This window comes from Sycon ciliatum, chromosome 4 (assembly GCF_964019385.1).
Source record: "Sycon ciliatum chromosome 4, ocSycCili1.1, whole genome shotgun sequence".
NCBI lineage: Eukaryota > Metazoa > Porifera > Calcarea > Leucosolenida > Sycettidae > Sycon > Sycon ciliatum.
The window spans coordinates 11,289,947-11,316,112 of NC_088646.1; the positions used below are offsets into that span (position 1 = coordinate 11,289,947).

At 48.7% G+C, this 26,166-nt stretch overlaps 2 protein-coding genes across 2 annotated transcripts in view; one reads left to right on the top strand and one right to left on the bottom strand.

Moving 5' to 3' along the window:
• The first annotated feature begins 8,949 nt into the window (after positions 1–8,949).
• Positions 8,950–16,387, top strand: LOC135814463 (platelet binding protein GspB-like). Its single transcript, XM_065327585.1, has 5 exons — positions 8,950–9,156; positions 9,360–11,242; positions 12,054–12,107; positions 12,685–13,800; positions 14,289–16,387. The coding sequence occupies exons 1-5, from the start codon at positions 9,105–9,107 to the stop codon at positions 15,327–15,329; spliced, it is 4,146 nt and encodes a 1,381-aa protein (XP_065183657.1). The 5' UTR covers positions 8,950–9,104; the 3' UTR covers positions 15,330–16,387.
• Positions 16,388–16,686: 299 nt separating this feature from the next.
• The window catches only part of LOC135814464 (F-box DNA helicase 1-like), a 28,187-nt gene continuing 18,707 nt past the window's right edge, over positions 16,687–26,166 (bottom strand). The window contains exons 18-24 of the mRNA XM_065327586.1: positions 25,670–25,740; positions 23,628–23,718; positions 22,578–22,655; positions 19,071–19,222; positions 18,768–18,848; positions 18,431–18,526; positions 16,687–17,628 (exon numbers count right to left, since the gene is read on the bottom strand). Coding sequence (XP_065183658.1) covers positions 17,320–17,628; positions 18,431–18,526; positions 18,768–18,848; positions 19,071–19,222; positions 22,578–22,655; positions 23,628–23,718; positions 25,670–25,740 — 878 coding nt within the window. The 3' untranslated portion in view covers positions 16,687–17,319. The remainder of the gene's footprint in view (positions 17,629–18,430; positions 18,527–18,767; positions 18,849–19,070; positions 19,223–22,577; positions 22,656–23,627; positions 23,719–25,669; positions 25,741–26,166) is intronic.

Genomic DNA, 26,166 nt, shown 5'->3' on the forward strand with positions numbered 1-26,166 from the left:
AGCATCCAGAAGCCAAAGCTGGGGTTACAATCTGCAGGTACTAGGTCGACATGCATGCTACGGTACGCACAACATACCGTACGCACTACACACCGTACCTATTTACGGTACGGGACATGTACGGGATACTGAGCCAGCCATGGTCGTTGTTGTTTTGGCAATGATGCCCAGTATTATGATGGCGATAAAGTAACTGCCAAAAGCCAAGAACACAATAAACCTCTACGAAAGAGAGAAGAACACAGACAGCCAATACTACGTACAAAGAAGGAAGGAAAAAAGAACAAAAGACAAACAAAACAAAACAAAAGACACAGTAGAGTCATCCAGCAGGAATAAAAAAAGTACAAGCCTAGATAATCATCTACATGTACATGTAGATGCTGGCTAACCGTAAAAATAAAGGCCTTCGAACTCGTCACGTGAAATGCACCACCAGTCCACCACGGCCACACACTAGGGACTGGCGGATAATGCCGGCAGAAAATTCGAAACGGCATCACCATGATCACAGACGAGAGAGAGCAGAATTTGGCAGAACTGACGCTTGAAAAAGCAGAAGATCTATCCCGAGTCCTAACTTCTGGCTAAGACTCCTAACTAAAATAATAATTACTTCAAGTTCAAGGTTTTCCTTTGCTCTCAGCTGGGCACTTTTTTAGCACTGCAGACAGTTCAAGCGCTCGCTTATATTGTGCTTGGCAGAGCTACAAAAATGTAGAGGGCGCTGCATCATCCAGTCCGCAAGCTACATGAAAGTGGCAGGCGCTGGCGCTTGACTGCGGTCAGCGGAGATTTTCTGTTGCTGGTGCTCTGCTGTGGAACGCTCTCCCTGGTGAGGTCCGCACAATTACCCGGCTACCTGTACCATACGCCTGTAGGGAGTAGTTCGAGTTGCTGCTGATTGCTCTGCTCTCCCTCCCCGTGCAGTTCAGTAACCCGCACGTAGTATCACAGATACATCGTATTCTCTCTCTCCCCCCGTTTACCCGCAGTTATTAGTATCCTATTCTCTTACTATGTGCTTCCATAGCTTTTACTATGTTCTTCCATAGCCACTTCTAGGCTAAGCCTTCGCCGTCATTTTATTGGGTCGTCATCCCGTTTGAATGTGCGAAGTGAAATAAAAACCAACCAACCAACTGCTGTACTTCAGTTCAGTACAGAGGTCAAAGTGCAATGTCTGTTTCATAATTCAGCACTCATTGAAGATGGCGGTTCCCCAAAATATTTTTAAATAATACTTCTTGAAGTAATAATTTCACGGTTCGCGTGAGACTCGGCCAAAAGGCAAAGGCCCAGTTTTCCGCATCCGCAGGAACGCCACCACCCTCTACAATGTAGGATCAAGGCGCAGATGCAGCTCCCGGTGCCGGTGGGAGGTGAGTAGATCAGACCCACCGCAAAGTGGTCAAAGACCGAAAAATCCTGCCTATAATAATTATTTAAAAAATAGTAGAAACCACATGGAAACGAGTTCTGCCGGGAGCAACTATCCACGACTGTAACAATTAATAAGCAGTCAGAAAGTGCGATAACAGGGCACAAAATTGACATGTTACTGAGACATTCAACGACCTGAGACCTAGCTCTCACACACCTCCAGTGCGCCTTCCAGCTCGGAACTTACTTCAAGGTTATGGTAGGACTAATGAGGGGAAGGTGAGCGCAGCGAAAATGTACACAAGCTAAGTCCCACAGCAACAAAGAATGCCGACTGTTACAGAACCATGACGGGACCATTAATAGTATGACAATGCGGTCTAACTACAATTCGAAGCAGCAAAGCAACACACCATCCAACTTAGGTGGGTCAGCCGTTGAATATCAGAGATAAAGAAAGGGAGAAGCTTTGCGAAAACGAATTGTACAAAACCGGACGCCAATATCTAACGGTACTCCTCATGCATGACAGTATTGTGGACGAGTTGACTACAATAACAAGTACTGAAGTAGTTTCACACGAGTGGTGTGTTGCTTTGTTGCTTCATGTGATGAAGCTGGAAGTCATCGCTTCGAAGGCAGGCCGAGATGTTGCGTAGAGTGCAGCGTCGTCAGCAAACTGGGATTCTGTGACCGTTGATGACAGGAGCTTGCCCTTCGCCATTCGGTCACCAATTTGCTTCCTCCCGACTTTATAATGAAAGGATATGCCAGCATCCGGACAACTGGACCTCCAACTGGCAACGACGGCAGAGCCTCGGAAGTACAAACTGAACAGCATTGGTGCGAGAGTGCAGCCCTGACGCAATCCATTCCTCGCAGTTATCGGGTCAGTCAGCTTGCCATCCACCCGAACAGAAGCAGTCATGCCGTTGTGGAGTGACTGAATGATGCGAAGCATTGCCGGCGGAACACCAAGCTTCTGGAGAACCTGCCACAGCGCTGCACGCGGGATACTGTCATACGCCTTTCTCAGATCGACGAACAGGACATTATTATGCATCTGAATCATGCTCCAACGTCTTCTCCATCAACTGCCGTGCGACGTACACCATATCGACGTAGCCACGTCCCTTTCTGAAACCGCACTGAGAGTCTGGCAAGACATCTTCAGCGATAGCTTTGAGGCGGTCCTGCAGAATACGGGCAAGCAGCTTGCCGACAACGTCCAATAGGCTGATGCCTCGCCTGTTACCACAGTGGTGTAGATCTCCCGGCTTCTTCGGGATGGGCACAACCACTGCATCACGCCAATCATCGACTACAGTGCCTTCGAGCCAGGATTTACGCATGATCGTCAGGATACGACCATGTAGGACCATGTCCGGTAGAATGCCCGACTGACCGCCAGCTTTACCCGCTTTCATGGTCCGCAGTGCAGCCTCCAGCTCAGCAACAGTGGGTGGCTGGTACAGCTCAGGAATAACAGGACCATCCGCCATCATCTCGACCACAGCTGCGTCAAACTCACTCTCAACATTCAGGACACCCTGAAAGTGCTGCAGCCATCTTCCACTGACAGCCCCAGGTCCATCACTCAACGTGCCATCTTCCAAATACACAGCAGACGGCTGCATTGGACGGCGGCCTCGATGGAGTGTCTGCAACTTGCGGACTGCAGCCCAACGAACGGAACAATTGTTAGCAGCGCTTTCAGCTTGGGATGCGATGTCTTCAATCCAACACCACACATACACACACACACACACACACACACACACACACACACACACACACACACACACACACACACACACACAAATCCGGTCGCACTTCTAGCGGCCCCAGGGCGCTGGCCATGCCGACGTAGTATTATGCGCTGCTGCTGGTCGCATCGGATCAACATGTGCACTGCATGCAACGACATACGTGCGCTCTGTGCGCTGTGCGCTGAGGGCGCCGGCCCCGGTCAATCGACTGGATTTCCATGTCCGCTACAGTACTCAGACAGTAGATCTACTAGTACTACTTGAGAACGGTTTTATTCACAACACCATGAAGTAAGAGTCAAAGCAAAAAGACAACCCAATTTCGGAATAAAATAGAACACTCAATTGAAATATAACTTTGAACTCAAAAGCTTCACACGAAATCATCACCTAATAACAATGCCTACGGGCATGCAAAGGCGAACGGTCAGAGCTCTGGCCGTGTCAGCAGAGCCGGCGGCAATAAGCTGCAAAGGGGCTCCCGACCCTGCGGCGAATGTAAGAGGCCCTGCAGCCCCTAAAGCACGTGACTGCCCATCGCAGCAGGCAAAATGAAACTCGGGTGCGTAACTCACCCATCACAGCAGAATATACCAAGTCTTTGTTTTTGTCTACAACGAGAGCAGCTAGCGACTTCAGAAATATAGAAGTTTCCTTGCCCGCCACACCCGAGGTCGAAAACACCAGTGGGGTGAATGATGCCCTCTCCACCTGGTTGACTCTGGCACCATACGCCGCCTTCTTCATTCTCTCATGTATTCTCAGGTGGCTAAGGATTTCCGGACGAGACAGCAAGGACGGCCCAAGGTCAGTGACCCTTACATCAAAATAGGCGTCCTGCTGCCGCGACCAGAAACCCCTACTAGCCCGTATGTCCAGGCGTGCCTCTGGCTGACGATTCGCGGAGACGGCAGAGATGTCCTCACCGTGTAGCGGGAGCAGATGTGGCTCAACCTCCACATCGGGCAGTACCTCCTGCAGCACTCCCGCCAGGAGGTCCCGAAGCTCGTTATGGCGAGCCGACGGATAGCCGCCGGTCGGGCACGTGAGGGCGTGGTGGGTGGTCATGGACTTCCCACAGACACAATGATCACTTACACCGTCCAGTGGGAGACCATATCGTATGCATAGCGCATCTCTAAAATCCGACTTTTTCAGCACTGTGCGGTTTGTCCAAGACGGCTGTGCTGTTAACCATGTTGAGACGCCTTTCTCATCCGCTACCGCGAGCAGCTGCCGCTGGACAGGTGAAAGCCCCTCAGCCAGCTCCGTCTGCATCTGCCGGCATCCACCGATTTTTTCCTGGCGCTTTTGTCGGGCGATGCCTCGTGCCTCGCCAACGGCTTCTTGAACAGGATTGGCCATGCCCTCTGCGATGGCCACGATGCTCTGCGTGTTTTGGTCCGGACTGATGGCTGGAGAGTCTCGGACGCTCACGTTATGGTGGGCGTCGATCAGGTTCACCATTGACGCCGTGATGGCAAGTGATGCTTGATGGTCTGCCTCCGCAGACTTTGCTACCATCGGGATAGCCAGGCCCCCGAATCTTGTCGGGAGGGACAGAAGCTTTCTCAGCGAGCTGTCAGCTGCCATTCCCTTGCCCAAAAGGGCAGGAAGAAAATGATAATCCAATGCCTCATCTAGAGGGGCCAGGGTGACAGAGTTTATCGATGAGGCTCTCAAATGATAGTACTACTAGTACTAGTAGTAGTAGTACCTGTAGTACATGTAGTACCAAGAGTACATAACCCCGCGCCCGGGGTTATGTACTTAAGGGTTGGTTCACATATCGCCGGTACGCGCCGGGAGTCAACGGGAGTGGGCCTCTTGCAACCTCTCCCGGCGCATTACGATTATGTGAACCAGTGCAGTCGTAACAAAACCATACGGTAAAATATCGCAAGGGACCGCCGGCAAAGTTGGACAGTGCCCAACTCTTGCGATCTGCCCCGGCACCGATCCCGTACGATTTTGACCAAAAGTGGTTTGTGAACCGTTTGCGCCGGTGATCGCCGGCTGCCGGAAGCCAGACTTTGTCAAAATTTCAAACCAAGGCTCGTCCTAAATTTTCCTAAATTGAAGCTAGAGACGAGGTTCGTTCGCCATTCTTGTAATCGCTTCAAGTTGGCAAATAAGTCAGCATACCAACCGATCCTTTTCGGATGATCTGCTTGACTGTTGTGCAACTTATGAGACAAATACAATTGAAACAAATAAAAAATACGATGGATACATTGGCAAGTTCTTGTGACTTCATCAACGTTTGCATGCATAATCTCGACACCATTGCTTACTAGACTGCAATAAAAGGTGTAGAAGTAGTTTCCTGATCTCCAGTAAAAGGTAGCAACCAGTGGCCATCACCGAAACACCTTGAACTACTGAAGAAACAAAGAATTAATATAAATTCAAGCTTCAATTGGCAAACCTGTCGTAGCATTTGGACACATTCTGTACTACTTTGTAGTAGATTTGGTACTCAAACCGTATGCGCAACGGATCGGGAGCTGGCTCGCCGCCGATGTCTTGCGATGTCTTGCGATGTCTTGCGATGTCTTGCGATGTCTTGCGGCGCCGATTTTGCTTATGTGAACCAACCCTAAAACTAGTACTAGTACTCAGTACTAGTAGTAGCCTATGAGTATGAAAAGCCACCCTGGCCTGCTGACCCCGCGCCCGGTAGGCGGTACGTCGATCGTCCCTTGTACTTGTACTTGTACTTGTTGTAGGTCATGTACAGTCAGTCAGTACTCGTACCCTGTCCTTACTCTACCACAGAGTTCCCACTCACATGGGCACACGCATGATGTAAGAGTTATTCTCACTCTGATCTCGAGGAAGGATTTCCTGTAGGCTAGGCTGGAGTGGAGTGGAGTGACCATGGTGACGGCTGGAGTGAAGTCGATGCATCCCAGAACAACAGAGGTATGCAGCGGTGACACCATGGACACTGCACAGACTCAGCGAAGAGTAGGTCCACACCACCACTGCACTGTCAGTGTCACCAGGCAGGAACTCCCTGGTCTACACGCGCACTGTCGGTAGGTCTACACTGCTGTACTGCGGCTTGGTCAGTGCTTGCAAAACTACGAGTGGACCTAAACTAAAGTAAAGAGGCTACAAATTACAATACTCAATATATACTACATCCTAGTACATAAGTAATTAGTTGAGGGAGCAAAAAAAATTATGGTAAATCGATCTGAACTGTGTGTTTTCAGATGGCCAGACACCTAGAGAACTGGTCTGGGCTATTTCAAGGATAGGTTTATTATGTGGTTCCCCAGCTATGGGCGTGTTATTGTACCTATGTTTTTCGGCAAAATTTCAATGATTTCTCACTTAAGGCGTAAAATTCCAGTTGGTAATACTTCAAAAATCCTGAAAGTGGGTATGGAGGGGCCTACAATACTGTCTTCTTTGGAAAATGTCCACAACATATGCCCAGACCACTGTGAGAGGCCAAGGTAGCCCAGAATGTGATTTGGCAAAACGCGTATTTCAGCAGACCGGACTTTAGACTTGTTTGAATAGTGGAGAATCGAGACAATAACATGGTCCATTTTATGGTCATTATCTGCTCTTCAAGGCCATAGGAAGGCTCTACAAAAATAGATTTTTATGTCTACCATCTCGTTTCTCCGTGAGAAACAAAATTTGTGACGGATTTTGCATATTCAGCTTGAAAGTCAGATTCAGCATTGTTGCCAAAATGAGTGTATCGACTTCATTCAAGCTTCACTTTGACTATGTAGGGCGAGAAGCATTTGCTATAGACCAATCCCAGACAATACCACATGCAACAGTCACAACTGAATTGTGTTATTCACATCTTTGTTGTATATTGTGATGTACATACATAATATAATGTACATACATACATACATGCATGGGTATATCAAATGTACAAAACAACGGATTATAAGTATAACGCTGTCAATGAGCAACTTGAGTTGCTTGGTTACTGCTGGATGCGATGGCTAGCAGCCACTGTTGGTATTGTGGGTTCGCGCCTCCAGTGTGCAGCACAACGTGAATGTTTGAGCAGATAACTGCAGCATCATCACGAGTGGTAGAAAGTGGGGACGATGCTGCACCTCCTGCAGCTGCTGGAGTACTTGTGCGGTCTGGAGCAGTGTGTAAAATAGGGGTGTTGGTGTTGGGTCTTCCAGATGCTAGATGATGTGTTATGCGTTTTGCAATAGCAGAACTCATTGTGACTAGCACACGCCCATCGCCACCCGGTTCGTGCAATAATCCAAGGATGCCAGTTCCCTGATTCCTCTCAAATGCCAACACCAGATGATTGTACCTGTAGGCATGATATATAACGTTGTTGTTGTTGAAGAATATTTAGACTTCTACAAACACCCATGTTGCAGCGAAACGCCCACTCCAGCTTGTTTGCTGAGACTGTGACAGAAGCCTGACTAGTGCTGCAATGTGTACTGCTGTGATTCATGATTTCAGTTGACATTCCTTGCCTTGCCTTGCCTGGGTAATATTGCAGTTCTTCACAACATGCATAACACAATTTTATGCTGCATTTACAGTCTAGTTCAAGGCCGAGCTCATGAAAATGTGGCAACTTGACCATGCATAATATTACGTGTCTGTGACTGTCTCTGCTCAAGTTGTTCTACAAGGCATATTGCCAATATTTCAATATTCAGTTTTATAATATATACAGATTCCTGTCATAGTTCAATGATACAAGCACAGCCATACTACCTTTAACCCACAGCCTTCTCCTGAGAAACACAGGCACAGGTCAGAACTCACCCAGTGCAGCCTTAGAGTTCATAGGATCAATGCTTTCCACTCCATCCAGCATGAGACTCACATGTCTGACCAAATTCTCCTGCCCACACATAGAACACTTCACTGGCATGTCGCTGTGCTGTTCCTACTGGCTGTTCCAGACCACACTCATTACTCACAGAGATCAAGTCTCTACTTGCAGACACTACACTCTGACTCCACTATCTCCAGGTACTGCAGGTACAAGACCAGTTTTTCTCTCACAGTCGTCAGTAATATTTTTATCTGGCGACTGGAAAAGAAAAAATAGATATCGTTCCAAGTGCCACTCAAGTGGATGCACTTGAACTTGAGAGAAGCATGTCACTTACCTGCGTTCTGAGACTGATACATGTATCATTGGTAGCTGGGCTCTGGACAATCTTGCAGGTTTACTTGTCTTCACTGGCAGGCGAGACTGAGAAAAGGGCATATCTGAGCTGGAAGTTAGAACTACACGACCTGAAGAAGATTGAACACGCTTTGGTCCTGAGCGCCCACGAAAACGGCCGTGCCTATTGATAACTACAAGTACTTGACACGAAGCTCCATAGCTCCATCGATCGCCGACATCCAGCAAACCAAAATGGAAAACACAAAACGTTCAAACTGTTCAAGGACTGCAGTTTCTTTGAATTCTCGCAAAATAAACTTTTGAACACGACTATTTCTCGCAAAAAAACTTTCTCCAGCCTAGCCTAGCCGCGGACAAAATGTTTTCAAACGCGAAATTTTGCATAAAATCATGCCCAGATTTCGATGCGCGCGCAGAAGTACTGAGCCCCCTTAACTTCATAAGACTACAAATTATTTTGTAGGCCCATTTTGTTTTCAAAGATTGTGAAGGCCACATCACCATGATCACAGACAGACTCAGTCATACTCATAGTCATAGTCATAGCGAGCGAGCGCCCCACTCTATCTACTATCTAGTCAGGGAGCGGTTGACTTCGGAACTCGAGGTCGATCATCGCGTCGAGGTAGGCATTTGAACTCTACAGTCTCTACTCTAGTCTAGGCTAGTCTAGCATCACTGACTGTACTGCACTGGTAGACATACCATGGCATGTGTACAGCAAGGTGTTGCAGCTACTCAACGACGTTACGCGTTCAAGTCAGTTCAGTTCTGATGCAAGGAGGTGTGCAAGCAAAATGGCAGAGCAAGGCAACACGATGTCCCTGGCCGAGCTGCGGGCCAAGAAAGGTAACTCCCGTTGTTGATTTGTTTGTTTTCTCGCTGGGCGCTTGATACTAGCCGCTTCGTAGGCGAGGTAGCGCGCGTGTGTGGAGAACCTCAAAGCTGCGATGCCATTGCAAATGAATGGTGAGGATGAAGTCTGGTAGGTGTGGTGGTTCGTCAACCGCTTGTGTGTTCGTGCCTTTGTCTGTTTGTTGTTGTGTTCATAGCTGCAGCCAGCAAGCCAGGAGGCGGCCGAGGTGCCGCAACAAAACCGGCTTCGTCTACCCGGCCAACGGCATCGTCAGCGACGTCCGGGAGCAGCGCCAGCACAGCACGCCGCACTGGTGCTGCGGCTGCTATGAGCCGGCCGCCATCATCCGCTCCTCGTACTACAGCCGCCACAGCAGCAGCTAGCAGTAGTGCTGGAGCAGTGGGTGCTGCCAGTGTCGTCGATTCGGTGAAGCAAGAGCGAGCTGAGGCCAACCGCAGAGACTTGGCTGCCCAGAAAGAACGTCGTCTGGCAGAGGCTAAGGCAAAGGAGGCGCAGAAGCGACAAGCGGTAGAAGAGCGTAGAAAGCGAATGGAAGAAGAGGAGAAAGCTAAGCGCCTCAAGCAGGCCAAGGCTAGGGAAAGCCGAAGTCGACCAGACCTCTCCACGATTGGTGTCAGTGGAGGCGGGAGCCGTCGTCAGCCTGGAATCGGTGTCAGCGCGTCTTTGAGCCGCTCAACTGCCTCTCTGAGTAGCGGTGCGGGGAGAGCAGGTGGTGTTGGGTCGATGTTGAGCTCCTCAACACGGGAAATGAACACGGTGGGAACGCCTGTTGCCCATCGACCACCAGGTCACAGCACAGCAGCAGGTAGGACAGCAAGGCCTGGGACAAGTGACCAGTCCTTGCAACGCTCAGCTGGCAATCTCTCCACAATGACAACAACGGGTAGAGCAAGCAGCAGCAGCAGTGCTACTACTAGCAGCAGTAAGTCCAGGATACCTGGTCAGACCAGCGGCTCTAGGATCAGCATGACGCCAGGGCGCCCGTCAAGTTCAATGGCATCATCATCAGCGTCCAAATCCAATGCCACCGCTGCCGCTACTACAGGTCGCGAGTCTATGTCGGGGGGCAGCCGTATACCGCGCAAAACAGGCTCTGGCATTGCCACAACCGGTAACATGAGGGCATCCATGAGCAACCAGCGGCCGGGGCGCATGGATGCTGTGGGTGTTAAGGGCAATGTGAAGGGCACGGATAGGATGTCCAATGCCGCTGCCTTGCTGCGGCATGAGCATGAAGAATCCGAGCGGCTGGCTGCCATGGAACGAGAGCGTGAAGAAGAGGAGCAGAGACTGTTTGAGGAAGAGGAGCTGGCGGCGCGACTGGCAGTGGAGAGCGAACAAGCACTGGCTGTCGACGAGGACGCGGAGAAGCAGGCTGAGCTGCAACGAGAGCAGTTTGACGAGAACGAGCGGAAACGTGAAGAGGAGCGTGCCAGCGCAGAGCGCGAGTGGCTTGAGAAGATGCGTCGGGAGCAAGAGAAACAGAAAGAAGAAGCTGAAGCTGAAGCTCAGCAGCGGAGACTCGAACAGGAAGAAGAGGAGGCGAATGAACTTAGGAGAAAGCAAGAAGCTAATGCCGAGAAGGAGCGGATGCGACAGCAGCAGGAACTGGAAGATGCTGAGGCAGAGCGTCAGAGACAAAAACAACTCCTGCGTCAGCGAGAAGAGGAAAAGGAGCAGCAGCAGCAAGCCAAGCTACAACAGGAAGAAAGAAAACGCCAGGAAGAGCAGCTACGGCTAGAAAGGGAAGAGCAGAAAAGAAAGGAAGCTGACGAAGCAGAGAGGCAAAAAGCGGAACTTCAGCGCCGCCTGGCAGAAGCCGAGGCTATTCGCCAAGAGGAACTGGAGCGGGAGAGACTTTTTGAGCAGGAGAAACTCGCAGAAGAGGAACTGGAGAGGGAGAGACTTGCCGAAGAGGAACTAGAGAGGGAGAGACTTGCTGAAGAGGAACGATGTCAGAAAGAGCTCCAGGAGCAGCAGGCCGAAGCTGAACGACACCGGCGAGCCGAGCAAGACCAAATGGAGCGGGAAGAAGCCGAGCGTCAGGCACGGCGTGAGGTAAGCGGCGGCATTACGCAATACCACAGCTTCCGCCTTCATTGTTTCTACTCTTTTGTTGCATTTTGTATTTTCCGGTTAGAAGCCATTTTTCAAACTTTATTCCGACATAGAGGCATACACTTACTGATTTAGGACCCGCAAACACGAACTGGAATAGGACAGTTTGCCTCGAAGAGATGGAGGGGGGGAGGCAGCTTGTTCACCAGTGCAAACAATACCATGTATAATAGAGTATTTGTGCAGCAAACATTATAGTACGCTGTGAGATGTTCAATAGGTTACATTGGTTGGAAACATGCCATTGCCGATGTGGCTATAGGTGGCACCTTTCTTGTGCACGGTTGGCACCTGTGAGACTATAAAGTGCTGAGGCTCCTGGAGTTGTCACCTGATGCCATGCACCTACGCTTGCATTGTTGGACTTCACACGGTAATCTATTATAAAGTGCTGAGGCTCCTGGAGTCACCTTATGCAGTGTATCAACACTTGCACTGTTGGACTTCACACATAATCTATTATACTTAGCGCCTTTCATGTGGCGCCTTTTGCACTCCTGTTACTGGCAGGCCCCTTTAAAAGCCATTGCGTGTCACTCATCTTTTCATTCTAATTCTCCTCATAGTTGGTTCTACCTCGGACGGGACATAACAGAAAGTGTAAACAGTTTCCATTTCGGGCAGCAAGCCCATGCTGAGTGATGTGCTACAAGTCTGGTCCGTGCCATTGCCTTCTTTTCAAAATAACTGTGTGTGTGTGTGTGTGTATGTGCGCGTGGGTGTGCGCGTGGGTGTGTGTGTGTGTGTGCAGCGTATTCAACAGATCATGGACAAAACTCGTCGGCCGCTGTCTGGAACTCTACCTGTAAGAATGAAAACTGTTATTGTGGTGTATGAGAGTGGGGCTATTGGATAGCCTTGAAGGCCGGTTTTTCATCCTGTTCCTTTCCTTGTGCAGGAGTGCTTTTGTGTGCTTGTGCTAAACACCTGCCTGGTCCATTCCAATCCTATTGTTGCGAAATTCTGTTCGAGTATTACTATAACGTAATTCCAATGCAGGGTACCGGTGTTTCATAGGTTAGGTAGCAGGCTGTACACGCATTGCATGTCATAGCTAAACAATTAAAAAAAAGGACTTAATGGGTCACCTCAGGGACAGGCAAACTGACTTTTCTTTTTGCATCCGTGTGAGCACCACCACCTAAACCACCACCACCACGCTGTTAAGGATCAAGGGGCAGGTGTAGCTCCCAAGGCAGCGGGCTGAGCATCAGGCCCAGCACAAAGCTTAAACGTGGTAAAAGGCCAAGCATCCATGGGCATTCACCGCATCCATGTTACTATTGTGCCATTCATGCACGTTCCCCAACAATGTCATGCTGTAATTACATCACAGCAAAGTTCACTTCTTTACGTGTATTTTGTGTGCCGACAACCTACAGGAAAAGACGCCATTGGAAGCTAGTTCTGTGACTGCAACTGAGGTCACCGTAGCCAATGCTGCAGTTGCTGATGCTCCCACATTGCCACAGCAGCCACAGACTGCACTCTCGCAGGTATCCGGCAAGCAAGATCTCCCAAGAATCGGCACATCCGATGACATTGGCTCCACGGCTAAGTCCGAAGTGGATGAAGTTCACAGATACAATGCGGTCAAAGGCAGCACCTCAAGTTCATCGCTGTCTGCCGACAGCCGTAAAACAAGTTCCATCAGCAGTGTGAGCGGTATGGAGGAAGTGTCCGTTGTCGAACGCATCATCAATCAGAAGAAGAAGAAGGACCCGGACGATGACTGGGATTACCCAGACTCCTCGCCAGCTGTATCAATTGGTGACCTGCGTAGTGAGCTACGGGATGCAGAGGCCGATGATCAGCTGTCCTCTGGTCTGTCAGGTAATGAGCTTGAACACAGTACAAGTAGTATTGCAAGTAGTGTTAGCAGCAGAGCTGGACTGACTGGCTCCAACAAATCACTCGGCAGTGGGGTGTCTGGAACGCCGGCAGTGGGTTTGATCACTGCACCATCTCAACGGCAAACAACAATACCACCAGCCGCAGTGTCTGGTCGTCCAAAGAGTGCCGAGGTGTCGTCCATGCAACGCTTGTTCCAGCGGCCAATCAGCGCTGACAGCAGTAAGGCCCCTGAGAAACGCTTCACTTCTTCAATGACCACACAGGCAGATCCGATGGCCAACACAGGCGGTGACCGTGCGTCTGCATCACCATCCAGTGTCTCCAATCCATCACCATCCAGTGTCTCCAATCCATTATTTCTGACACGGACAAAGTCACCTGGGAAAGAGACCGCACAGAAAGAGGACTCGCGGATCACCCCGAGACAAGGTTTGTCTCTTCACGCCACGCCAACAGCAGCAGCAACACGGTTGGCTGCTCAATCCGTAGGAGTATCTTCCAGTGGTGCCTCACCAAATCAGCCTATAAGCCCTGTGCGTGGTGAAGCTACTCCGACCTCGTCCACCAGTGCTACACCGACTGCTGCTCAATCATCAACCACAACACCTCGCTGGGACTTTTCCAAACGTGCATCGCAGACACCGGTAAGGATGTGGTGTTTTCTTTCCAGCCCCGGGCGTACAATGCAATGCTACATGAGCTAGGAATAGGGTTGTGTGAAGACACCCAACACAAAGCCAGATATAAGGCACGGTCTTGATAGCAATATCCTATTCTGAATTCATACACTGTAGCTACATGTAGCTACACTGAGAATACACAGTGTGTGCGTCTGTGTGCGTCTGTGTGTGTGTGTGTGTGTGTGTGTGTGTGTGTGTGTGTGTGTGTGTGCTTGTGTGCATGCGTATGTATGTGTATGCATATGAATGAGCCCAGTATGGGTAATCTGTAAAAGTATTGGATATCCTAGGCTTTGACCAAGGTGCTTCTACCCACCGACGCACCTTTCATGTTATGTACACGCACTGTGTAGTACTGACTTGTGTCCTGAGGCAAATGTCTAGTTGCAAACAATCTGATCATATTGTACTTGTCCGTGTATTCTGTTTTCTCCAAACCATCATGTGTGCAGACGGGTCACACTGGCAGCAGCCCATACAGCTCATCCACAGCCGATGTGCACACTACTCCCGTCAACAGCATCGCACATGTACAGTCAGCTACAGGCTCCCAGGAGAGACTATCGCCATTGCCACCAGAGTCACCTCCGCCAGCTCTGCCCAGTGAATCGCCACCCGGCACACCGGCAAGCAGAGCCAGTCCCAGCTCCAGCTCGCCATCCCCGCAACGTAGCTCCGCAGATTCTGGTTTAGATGACACGCCTCCGGAGCTACCTGGGTCACCACCACCCGGACTGGACAGCAGAGATGCACCGGAACTACCAGGCTCCTCGCCTCCCGATGCAGGCCCAACACTACCAAGCTGTTCTCCACCTGATACAAGCCCAGAGCCGCCGCAGTTGCCTGCTTCTTCACCGCCTATCACCTCCAGTGCCAGCTCTGTAGCATTGCCTGTGACTAGAGAGGTATCACCACATCCACAGCCGGTGCCACGCTCCAGGACATCAGTGGACCGCAGCATTGGCGCTGCGCAGCCTATCGTACCTACAGCCACTCCCCAAGCTGCGCCGCGGAAAGCGTCGGTGACCAAACTTGCCGCTTCACCGGACGAAGTGAGCCGCAAGCTGCCAACTGTCACTTCACATGCTGCTCCTGTGTTGGACATGTCAGGGGAAGTACAGCATGCGAATGCTGGCCACACTGTGACAGCTGCTGCATTCGTAACTGCAGAACCACACTCGTCCAGTACGACTCACTGGCTCGAGGTCGAAGAGCGGATGGAGCGGACAATCGGGGACGTGCACCAGTTGCTGAAGAATCGAGGCGTACCTTCGATCCCTGCTGGTGAAGGTGAGGATGAGCTATGGAGGCAGTTGCTGACAATCAAGCCGGTGAGCACCGCATCTCCGAAGCACATACCTAAAGATGCCAGTGAAGAGGAGATTGTATTGAATAGCGAGGGTGATGAAGACGACTACGACGACGACGATGACGACTATATAACCAACTCAGAAGACGACATGCTGGATACTGATGATGATGGCCTGGTCTGATTGCATAGGCAGTCCAGGCTGTGAATGATCTAATTCCATAGCCAGTCCAGGCTATGAGTGATCTGATTCCATATGCAGTCCAGGCTGGGAATTGATTTCGTGGGCAGTCCAGGCTGGGAATTGATTTCGTGGGCAATCCAGGCTGTGAATGATATGATTCCATAAGCAGTCCAGGCTGTGAATGACCTGATTGCATAGGCCGTCTAGGCTGTGGATGATCTTATTCCATAGCCAGTCCGGGCAGTGAATGATCTGACTCCATAGGCAGTCCAGGCTGTGAATGATCTGACTCCGTAGGCAGTCCAGGCTATGAGTATCCTGCTACAAAGCAGTGTGCCTGCAATCAGCTTGACGTTAATAATTGAAACCGTCCAATGGATACAACATGCAGCTGCTTGCCAGCAGTACGCTACAGACCAGTGTCTCTAGACCAGTGTCTCTAGACCAGTGTCTCTAGACCAGTGTCTTCAGACAAGCATCGGTCTCTGACCAGTAGCGTCTCTGATCTCACCGCCCATGGACAAGGACTGCATGCATTGCTAACGGAACTGCCTTTTCGATTATTTACCCACTAGATAACGGATACGTAGACTTGGAACTAGATCCTGGTCTCTTGAATCGTACCCAGCACAGTGTACCACGGTGTACTATACAGGAGATAGAATGTTTGTGACGCCCAACTGCACCGCTTTCAATCACTTGCCCTATTTGCCCGATCATGCTGTGGATGTGACATAGTCCCTGTTCGAAGCCATTGTGGTATTATTATGTTTACAACGGAGTTGGCTTTCTCACTAAGCACATTGCATTTAGCACATTGCTGTCGGCTTTTGCCGGTGCTCATTCATGCATGGCGTGAATTGAACATGGTGTCGCCAGCAGGATAATGCACGTGGCAAAATGATCTCTGGACGCTTCCACCGTTCCTCATCATGTGTTGTGAAAAGAGTACTTACTTAGTAATTTGAAGTAGGTTTCGTGAATACTACACCTGTCGTACTCGCTGTAGTACGGTTTCTAATTTCTTCTTGTTGAATATAATTATTGTTATCTCTGGTCAGGCGGGGATTTGTCATGGATATGTTATGTATAAGAGAAAAAAAAACTAAGAAAACTAGAGTAGTAAGATGAGAAGAATTTTTTTGCCAGAAAGCATCAGGCCACTAGAATGAGCATGAAGGGGGGGGGGGGGGGTGGAGTTGGTGACAGCACAGGTGTGCGCACTGTACAAATCCACCTGCTGAAACTAATCCACAGCCACCTAGTGAAACTAATCCACAGCCACCTAGTCAACCTAAACAACACACCTACTGCCTAGTACTGTACTGACTAGAAAGAGAAATTGGAAAAGAAATGCTGGAAAGGAGCCCAACTAAGCAGCACTACGTTGAAGCTATGCAGGACCACTAAGCAGCGGAGCGCTAGACCTAATGATTTTTTTTATAAACCTAAGGGAAAATCACCACCCAGGATTGAAGGCAGCAGCAAGCACCAAAAATCAGCAGCAGCAAGCATCAAAAATCATTCATCGCAAAAAAAATGTGTCTACCAAAGTAGATTATACCAAAATGAACAAGAATATGTCATGCTTTGAGAAATAGAAAGCAGCAATAACAAAAATTTAATAATAATTACCAAAGTAACAGAAACGTTGGAAACCAGAAATTATTAATTTTTACGTCGGCAAGAGGCTCAACAGATATTCATAGAGACTGATCAGATGTTTTAGGCATGATAATAAATAATACTTCGGAAGGACTGCAGTGTGTACAAAAAACCCAGATTAGGAACATGGAATGGCAAGTATTTGGCAAACCGTGAACTCCAGTCATATCGGACAGTGTGTGCAATTGAGCAAAAGGAAGGCATTGGTAGCAAGCTGAGGCTTCATTCGTACCATGCACGCCTCTACCAACACAACCAGTGCAACATCTACGAGTTGTAAGTGCGCATTGCCAACTCTATGTGGTCCATGGTCACACAACACTATCTACAGCGTGGCAAGTGAGGTGAGTTCCGGAGGAGAAAAGGAACCATCGAAACTTGACACATCACCTCTCCGTAGCGTCAGAATGTTCGGAAAAGTCGAACCGCTGCTACAGGAACAAGGCAAAATGGAAGTTTCATCAAAGCTTGCGTCATAGTCAACTGAAATCTGCGTAAGTGATACCTGTGGCGGGATTATGCCCAGGGGCCTCAGGCAGCCAACACCAAACACCTTCGCCGGCCGACAAAATAGACAATCAGCAGGCTCGTGCGGAGTAATGCCGCACTCCTGCCGTTCATAGCAACGGGGATTCTACAAAAACAGAACGATAGACACACCAACATAGAGAAAGGAGACTTTTAAAAGGCAACACAAGAGACGCCATTCCAGAACAAGAAACACAGTCAGTAATACCACAGTATATCCGTTCATAATATCAATATCAACGATGGTATAGGGGTAAAGCAAATTATGTCATAGTGGGGAGTCAGCAGAACCGCTTATGGGCGCTAAGCACACAGCGTGAGTCGCTACTGCAGCGCTGTGCCGCGACTTTGCCAAAGCATCTCAACTGACGATGTAATCGCATAACCTCTATGGCCACAGATTGAGTCAATACTGGATTTGCCTTTTGCAATCACACGTGGAATGTTGGTCCACAGAGTCCAATTCCTCACAAGGCAAACCATGGAGGCATGGGACCATGGCAGAGTTAGTGTCAGTAGGTTTAAGACCAGGCCAGTTTCTACAGTCGATGTACAGACACGTGCATGTCTTCCCGTTGGATTAGAATCCGGCTTACAGCGTATAGCCAAATAGAGTGCTTTCACATCTATCACGTGACCACACACGCGGCAGCTATGTTGTTGCCAAATCCACTCAACCCCTGTGCCTATGGGTTACAAGATGTCGGCCATGTTGGTTGCACTGTCCACATGCCATGATCACTTTCTACACAATGTAGTCACATGACAAAAGATGTGAACACCACTCTATAGGTAAATCAGGCTTGAATAAGCCCCAACCTCAAGTGTTTTTCATGGACTATGCATGTGGGTAAAGCGTCATGGCTAAGCAATTCCTAGAGTACACTGTACCACTACAAGGCACTCACCGACGCGATAACCGAGTGTGGGTAACGGTGGCCCAGCACGCAGATCTTTGCACTTTCACTGCTGGCGTGCTCTTCGCACACAGGGAACACATTGTCCTGTGATACAAAAACAAAAAAACAGACAGACAGACCCCACAGTCCATGTTTACTCCAGACCAATGCTATTAGAGTGAATGATGGACCAGTGTGAAAATTACAAAATGCGTTTGCACGGCTCATTGAGTCAGTCAACTACCCGCACCACAAGTTACACAAGTTCAAGCACAGGCATCAAGTATCAACCACCCGGTCTCGATGGACAATTGGAAATATTATGTAGATCTGGGCAGTTGCTTACCTCCATTGCAATAGTATTCCCCGATTCCTCAGGGTAGAAGAAGTCGAGATCACCTGCCACGGTAAGCGTACACCTACGATCCTGCGTGAAACACACCATACACGCAGTCAGCATGCCGAGTAATCAAGCCATGAACAAAACATACAGTCATGTATTTTGTATTTAATAGCGTCTCACTTTCCATCATGAACATGTTGCACAGCAAGACCCACATGTTTTGTGCCCGGATATAAACATGTGTGCTTCAAAATCTACTCAACACGCTGCTCATAAAACACACCAATGTGACATTGGGCAACTCACAAAGCGCTCGAAGAAGTGAACTAGGCCCTTGCTGAGCAAAAGCGAGTGGCGTGCTCTGCTGCATGCCACATACGCCACGTTGACCTGCTCAACTTCGATCCCGGAAGAGGAACGGTGCCCAGCAAAGTATTGTTCCACATCTAGCTCGGCAGCTGCAAGACAAATGCACACACACACACACACACACACACACACACACACACACACACACACACACGCACACATTAACTACAACACACAGCAGCTTGCGGTTAGGAGGGTGCTGGCCAGCGAAGTGAGAGGCTACAGAGAGAGCAGGATCTTGGCGGAGCCAAGAGGATAGTCACGTCCAAGGGACGAAGACCGAGAGCCCTGAGTAGCCGGAAATGAGCATGGCCAACACCCCTTTATTTACTTTATCAAAGTAAATGAGAGATGAGAAATGGGAGGTGGGTGGGTGAAACACAATGATCTGACAAGAGTGATCCGCACACAGAACGAATCGAAATATAATACACACTACGAGCAAGGAAGAATGATTGTCGCAGAGAACGGATCGAAAATATATAGCAGAGCAAACTCTAGCAAGACATGCAACGATGCATGCCACCCACGTTAAGCTACGAGCAAGCGTCATCATAACGCAGCCACACGCCTTCCACATCGGAGGCGAGCGACACGCATGAACGCCAAACTTTAGTATGGCACGTTGAGTGCCTACGACGCATGCCGCCTACGTTGAGCGTCGCGCATGAATGAATGTCGCGTTGAGTGTCACGTTGTATGACACATAGAATGCCACGATGCATAGAGTACCATGTGAGCACGTACAGCGCACGTTCATAGCAGCATAGTTTGAGTGGTAGCACGAAGCAGCCGCGTGCACCCATTAATCTGCATTATTACTATAATGCTACACACACACACACACACACACACACACACACACACACACACACACACACACACACACACACACACACACACACACACACACACACACACACACACACACACACACACACACACACACACACACACACACACACACACACACACACACACACACACACACACACACACACACACACACACACACACACACACACACACACACACACACACACACACACACACACACACACACACACACACACACACACACACACACACACACACACACACACACACACACACACACACACACACACACACACACACACACACACACACACACACACACACACACACACACACACACACACACACACACACACACACACACACACACACACACACGAGGCCACCCAGAATTAAATCTTTATTTCGGGTCACCCGACCGACCGTCATTTTTCACCCGGCCGCAACATGTTTTTCTTTTAGTGTGCATGTACTATTGTACATGACTGTACACACGCAATCCTAATGATCTTAACCCTGCGAACGAAACACAGCAAGGAGCAAGGAATGCTTCCGAAAGGATCTCGGGCATAGGTTTCAAACAGTCTCACATCTCAATTTCGCTTCCACAGAGCATTTTTCAGAGCAGCCAGGAACGAAATAGAACATGTTCTAACAATGCCAGCGGTGCGTGCGTACGTGTTGGACGGGACAAAACTTTCTGCCGACGGTAGGGCCTTTTGTGTCGAAAACTCCCAGATCGTAACGGAAGAGATTTTAGATCACATCATTCCTGATCCGCGGATCGCGATCGATTTTCAGCAGTCCAGACATCGACCTCGGAAGCAGCCAAATGGCAGGATGCAGTGTTTGGCGACGACGTTGTCTTCTATTTTCGCCGATCCGCAATCGGTCATGAAACAGCACCAGCTCAGTCTCTGATGAGAGCTTTTCTGAGAGCTGCTCATCAGACTCGTTGGCCAGCGGGGCCAAGATCTGGTCCTGAGTGGACAATGACAGCGCTGGATCATCTACGGTCAGATTTGATCGACTGGCTTGATGGACAAAAGCTTGGATATTCGATATGCACAATCTACATGTACATAATGGTCATACATGTAAGCACATGGCAGAAACCAAAATTAAAATAAAATTTTAAAAAAACCACCCGACCCGACCCTGGTAAGGATGAGTGAAGTGACCCGAAACAACGAATTAGTTCTGGGTGGCCTGACACCACATGTAAGACACACACGCATGATACCGTGCGCACGCACACACACACACACACACACACACACACACACACACACACACACACACAGGCACACACATGCACACACAGACAGACATACAGACACACACACACGGATTTACCGCCATTGCACGACTACAGTGAAACCTGTCTAAGGCGACAACTCAAGGGACGAGAAAAAGTGGTCACCTTGGCCAGGTGGTCTTCTTATCCAGGTTCAGTGGGTCACGTGACTATATTCACAATATACATGACGTGACATATCATTTTGATCAGTGTATCACACTGGACACACCTATGCTACTATGCACGACTCATGAGACATGTGCCTGGGGGCCTCAGAGGCTCAGACCTGCCAAGTATCCTGCATGCGCCATGTGCATCTACGTTTCCTGCGCTGATGTGTAGATCCTCCATACATGGTGCACAGTGCAATGCGTGCATGTAAATGTACATGTACTTCGAAGTAGCAGTGTGCAAAGCAGTCGCGGGTGGGTGGTTGTCGGTCGTGTTGAGCGAGTGGTCGCCTTATCCGAGCTGTTCTGAATGTAAATGCGTCCGTGACAAGGAAAAGTGGTTGCCATGGTCGAGTGGTCGCCATTACAGGTTCTACTGTGTATGACCCTCTAGATCCGAAAAGGGGGCTTATGTCGTTTCGCGCAGTATTGAGAAAAATGCATTCGAACCTTGAGCTTTCCATATTAAGCGATGTATAATTCACTCATTGAAACACCCATAACTCTGTCAATGATAAGGATTTTGGACCTAGGTTTTTTACAGAGTGATCTGCTGGGCTACAGCAGTGCCATTGCATAGAAAACTCAAAATGCATGACAAAAGCCTTTTCGGATCTAGAGGCTCATAATATAAGATTGGATTGAAAAAAACTACACGGTTGAAAAAGGACACTGCTTGAACACAACACCAGACCGAGGGTTAGAGGCTGAGTGAAACAAGTGCAGACCGGCTAAATATTAAAACTTGTGGAAATACAGTTTACTGACCCTGGGATCACAACCTCTCGATAGATTACCAATTTACCAGACAATCGTACTAGGGAAAAGACGCCAGTAATGTAAATAGGAAACGACTTCAAGGCTGCTGCTCCGTGGCTTTAAATACACTACTGATACCAGAGTGAGCTGGTGTAGGTCAACACAGTCTCCTAATCACCAGCTTCAAACTCAAGACCACAGTACACGTACATAGTATGCAAACATGCATGCCTGGTGCAGCAGTAAGCTTAAATAGGTGCACTTCTGAGTTCTAACTAATGCTAAGGAAGTGTTGGACGTCTTCTCAGGTTTTTAGTTCTTCAACAATGCATGCCTTGAAAAGAATACCAAGTGACCAAGATTTCAACAGAAACTCACCGCCAAAGATATCCTTTGCCAAGATGACATGATCAAGAGTTCTTCCCTTGGCCATATGCACTGTGGACAGTACAACATCTGAGAGGCATTGGGAAAGAAAGCGATAAACAGAGAAAGGGCGACAGCAGGAGAGAGAGAGGGTCAAAGGAGAAGGGAGAAAGAGAGAGATGGATAGATAGATGGATGGATGGATGGATGGATGGATGGATGGATGGATAGATAGATAGATAGATAGAGAGATAGATAGAGAGAGAGGGGGAGAAAGAGAGAATAGAGAAAAGAGGAGAGACGCAGAAAGATACAGATAAGAGAGAGAGAGAGGAAACCAGGTCTACTTGGCTCACTGCAAACATCTGTCACACAGCACGGTGCGCCTAATCTAAGCGTGCCTGACACGCAAAACACATGTATTTACAGTTATCAACAACAGCTCTGCTCTGCTCTGTTCTTGTCCTGCCGAATTCCCGGGCTGAGTCCATGATACGGAGTTAGGTGTACAAACAATAGAGCTACAGCGGTGCAAAGACCTCAATACATGTACCGTCAAGTGCCGCGAGAGCACCCAGCCATCTCGTCCTGTCATGGGCGTGTTTTGGAGGTAGTGTCCTGTCTGTAGGTCATGCGACATATACCTTGTACACACATTGCACGCTGTGCAGTCAATCCATACTCAGTTTACCTTCAAGCGGATGCGGGCTCCATACAAAAAACACATGCCAAGAGTGACCTTAGTACACCAAGGTTCCCTCAGTTCTTCAACTTCCCTGCCATACGATTTCGTTTCCTTGGCTGTAAAATCAAGGTGCGCGCTCTTGTGAGACGGGGCGTTCTCGCGGTACTTTACGGTATTACATTAGGAAAAGCTCGCTGTGTTTCTTGCAGTAAAAGTACTCTCACTTTGAGCCAATCTAAAAAGTAAAATGCTTTGCTGTTCATTAATTAAACTTCATTGCCTGAATCCAAGATTAAATATAGGATAGAGAGATTAAGTGAGTTGGGCAAAGGACATAAACAGGCAAGGTGTAACAAAGGTGTGAAGAAGGCACTTACCAGCTGTTTCCTCATTGGTATGAACCTTCTCCTTCCACATAGCTACTTCGAGCATTTTGCTCAGATCTTTACAATGGTACTTCTCCACAATCTGTGCACAACCCACATGAAACAACCCCTCCAAGCATTCAAAAGTAGTTCAAAGAACACACGCACGCACGCACGCACACACACACACACACACGCACACTCAAGGACACAATTCGGCATATACACACAGTCATGACTTGCTGGCTAGCTTCTGCATGTGACAGTTGCTGGGAATATCAAATGCAACTTTGGGTCATTGGCTAGCAACACCAATACACAGCCCGAGTAACCCTCTACTTTAAAAAGGACCGCATATCCGCGTACATCACTGAGCTGTATACAGTCGTCCCTCTCTAATCCGGCGCCTTTTGCTACGGCATTTTCTGCTGGATTAACGAGGGTGCTGGATTAAGAAATCCTGCCCTCTGACCCGGCCCTACCCAATTGCATGTATCATACGTCAAAACGCAGGGTTTTTCCGTGTCGACCCCAGTATTTGGTGCACGGCTTTATATTCTCAACTTTTCTCCAGGAATATACACAGTGATAAAGTACAACAGAGAACATGTTCACATGTATACGTACTCTTGCACACACACGCACAGTCGATTTACGACTGCCGGATTATGAAATCAAACTACGTGCAGTTTGAGCGATTCGTTTCAAAAAGTCACTGCCGGAGGCGGAATTCAAGTGCCGGATTAAGATGTAGGAATTGAACGAAAAAAATCGGTTTCGTCAGAAAGTGCGCCGGTTGGCAAGGGTTCCGGATAAACAAGTGCCGGATTAGAGAGGGACGACTGTACTATCATGACCGTAAGAAAGTCCCGTAAAATTCCGTAAATAAGCCTACCCTAAATAACGCCCATGCCCGATAATAAGCCCAGTTTTAGGCGGTGTACACTTCAAGTCTGTTTTAGCGCCCATGCCCGAAATAAGCCCAGGGCGTAAAGTGGACTCAAAATGACCAGCGCGCGAGCGTGCGTTCGCGTACAAACTGTAGAACAGTTGTAGATCGAGTGCGTGCCATCCAACTGCACGCAGCACAGTGCAGAGTGGTTTACCTATCAAATCTGTAATTTATCGCTACATTCTTGGTTACGACCAAATTTCCAGCTGTGGTTTGATGTACCTGTACCGCGCTCAGCGTGAATGGTGGTTCACTGAAACTAGTGGGTTGCTGATAGATTGATCTTCTGCAGACTACGTCCGAAATAACGCCCATGCCCTAAAATAAGCCCATGCCCAAATATACGTCCGGTTTTTGACGCTCTGCAAAGTTTACGCCCGGGGCTTATTAACGGAATTTTACGGTATTAAGTTGGCCGTGCTACATCTAACCCTACATACTACATAGCAGTTCACACTCAGGATACTTCGATGATCATACAATAAGCAGATCTACGCGAGTCATGATTAGCCCTACGCGAGTCATGATTAGGCCTACACGAGTCATGATAGACCTACACAAGTCATGATCGACTCATGATATTCATTATTGATAGACCTACACGAGTCATGATAAAACCTCACAATCAAAGCAAACCCGCTCCAATGGGTGGTGGTATGCTGCTGACGTGTACGTGCATGCAGTAAGATCGGGCGCCAAAGAACGCAGGGGCTCAAGGCGCAGCCTAGCATTGTTCTAAAATTCTCAAATGTTAGTCGTTTTGTTCTTATTCCGCAATCATGCAGAGCATACAATACGACCATGCCATGTGAAAAACATGAAGAAAATACATGCGTTCCTAAATCTGAAAATCTAGCCTCGATTGTTCTTAGATTTGTTGCAATTCCCAGCCTTTGTCAGTGTTCTTTGGCGCCGGATCTTACTGTATGCAAGTACAGTACATGTATGTCATGCATGGGGGCTAATGATAGACACACAGAATGAATGAACGATGTAAGAGAGAGAACATATGAGAGGATTCACGCCACACAACAAAAGCACCACCAAGCACAAGCAGCAAGTACGTCAGCCAGGCAGCTAGCCCTTGGGCGGTTTAACTCACCGAAAAACTTTTGACCATGCAGCCAGAGCCTTTCATCTCCATATTCCTTAGCTGGAAGTATTGCTTTTTAGCTGTCGGACATAGTGTGTGTGTGCACAATTATCAACATCGCATGGTTAAAGGGGAAGTTAAGCCTAAAATCAAATGTTCACCGTTTGTAGTCTTCGGGGTGCTGAGTCGAATGGTCTTGGTCCGAGGAAGCTGGGATGCTCCCTTCCTCTTTTATTCCCAATCGAACTCGGGCACTTCCACCGAAACTGGGTGACTGCGCCCTACTAGATGGGGATTTGTATGGAAAACGTCACTAAAAGCGCTATTTCGTTCTTACAAAGCACGGATGAACGCGATTGGCCCATATGTTGCAGTCTTTTGGATGCTGAGTCGACTGGTTTTGGACCGAGAAAGCTGTGATGCAGTGTTCGGCCCTTATTCCCAATCCAACATGGTTGAATAAGCGGTCACGTGCTCATGTGTACACCAGCCACCTGGTCACCGTG

Bases quoted from the DNA above. Each gene is read 5' to 3' on its own strand.
- LOC135814463 (XM_065327585.1), top strand. From the start codon at position 9,105: ATGGCAGAGCAAGGCAACACGATGTCCCTGGCCGAGCTGCGGGCCAAG. The intron at 11,243-12,053 runs GTAAGCGGCGGC...GTGTGTGTGCAG, and splicing joins AGCGTCAGGCACGGCGTGAG to CGTATTCAACAGATCATGGA. The intron at 13,801-14,288 runs GTAAGGATGTGG...TCATGTGTGCAG, and splicing joins AACGTGCATCGCAGACACCG to ACGGGTCACACTGGCAGCAG.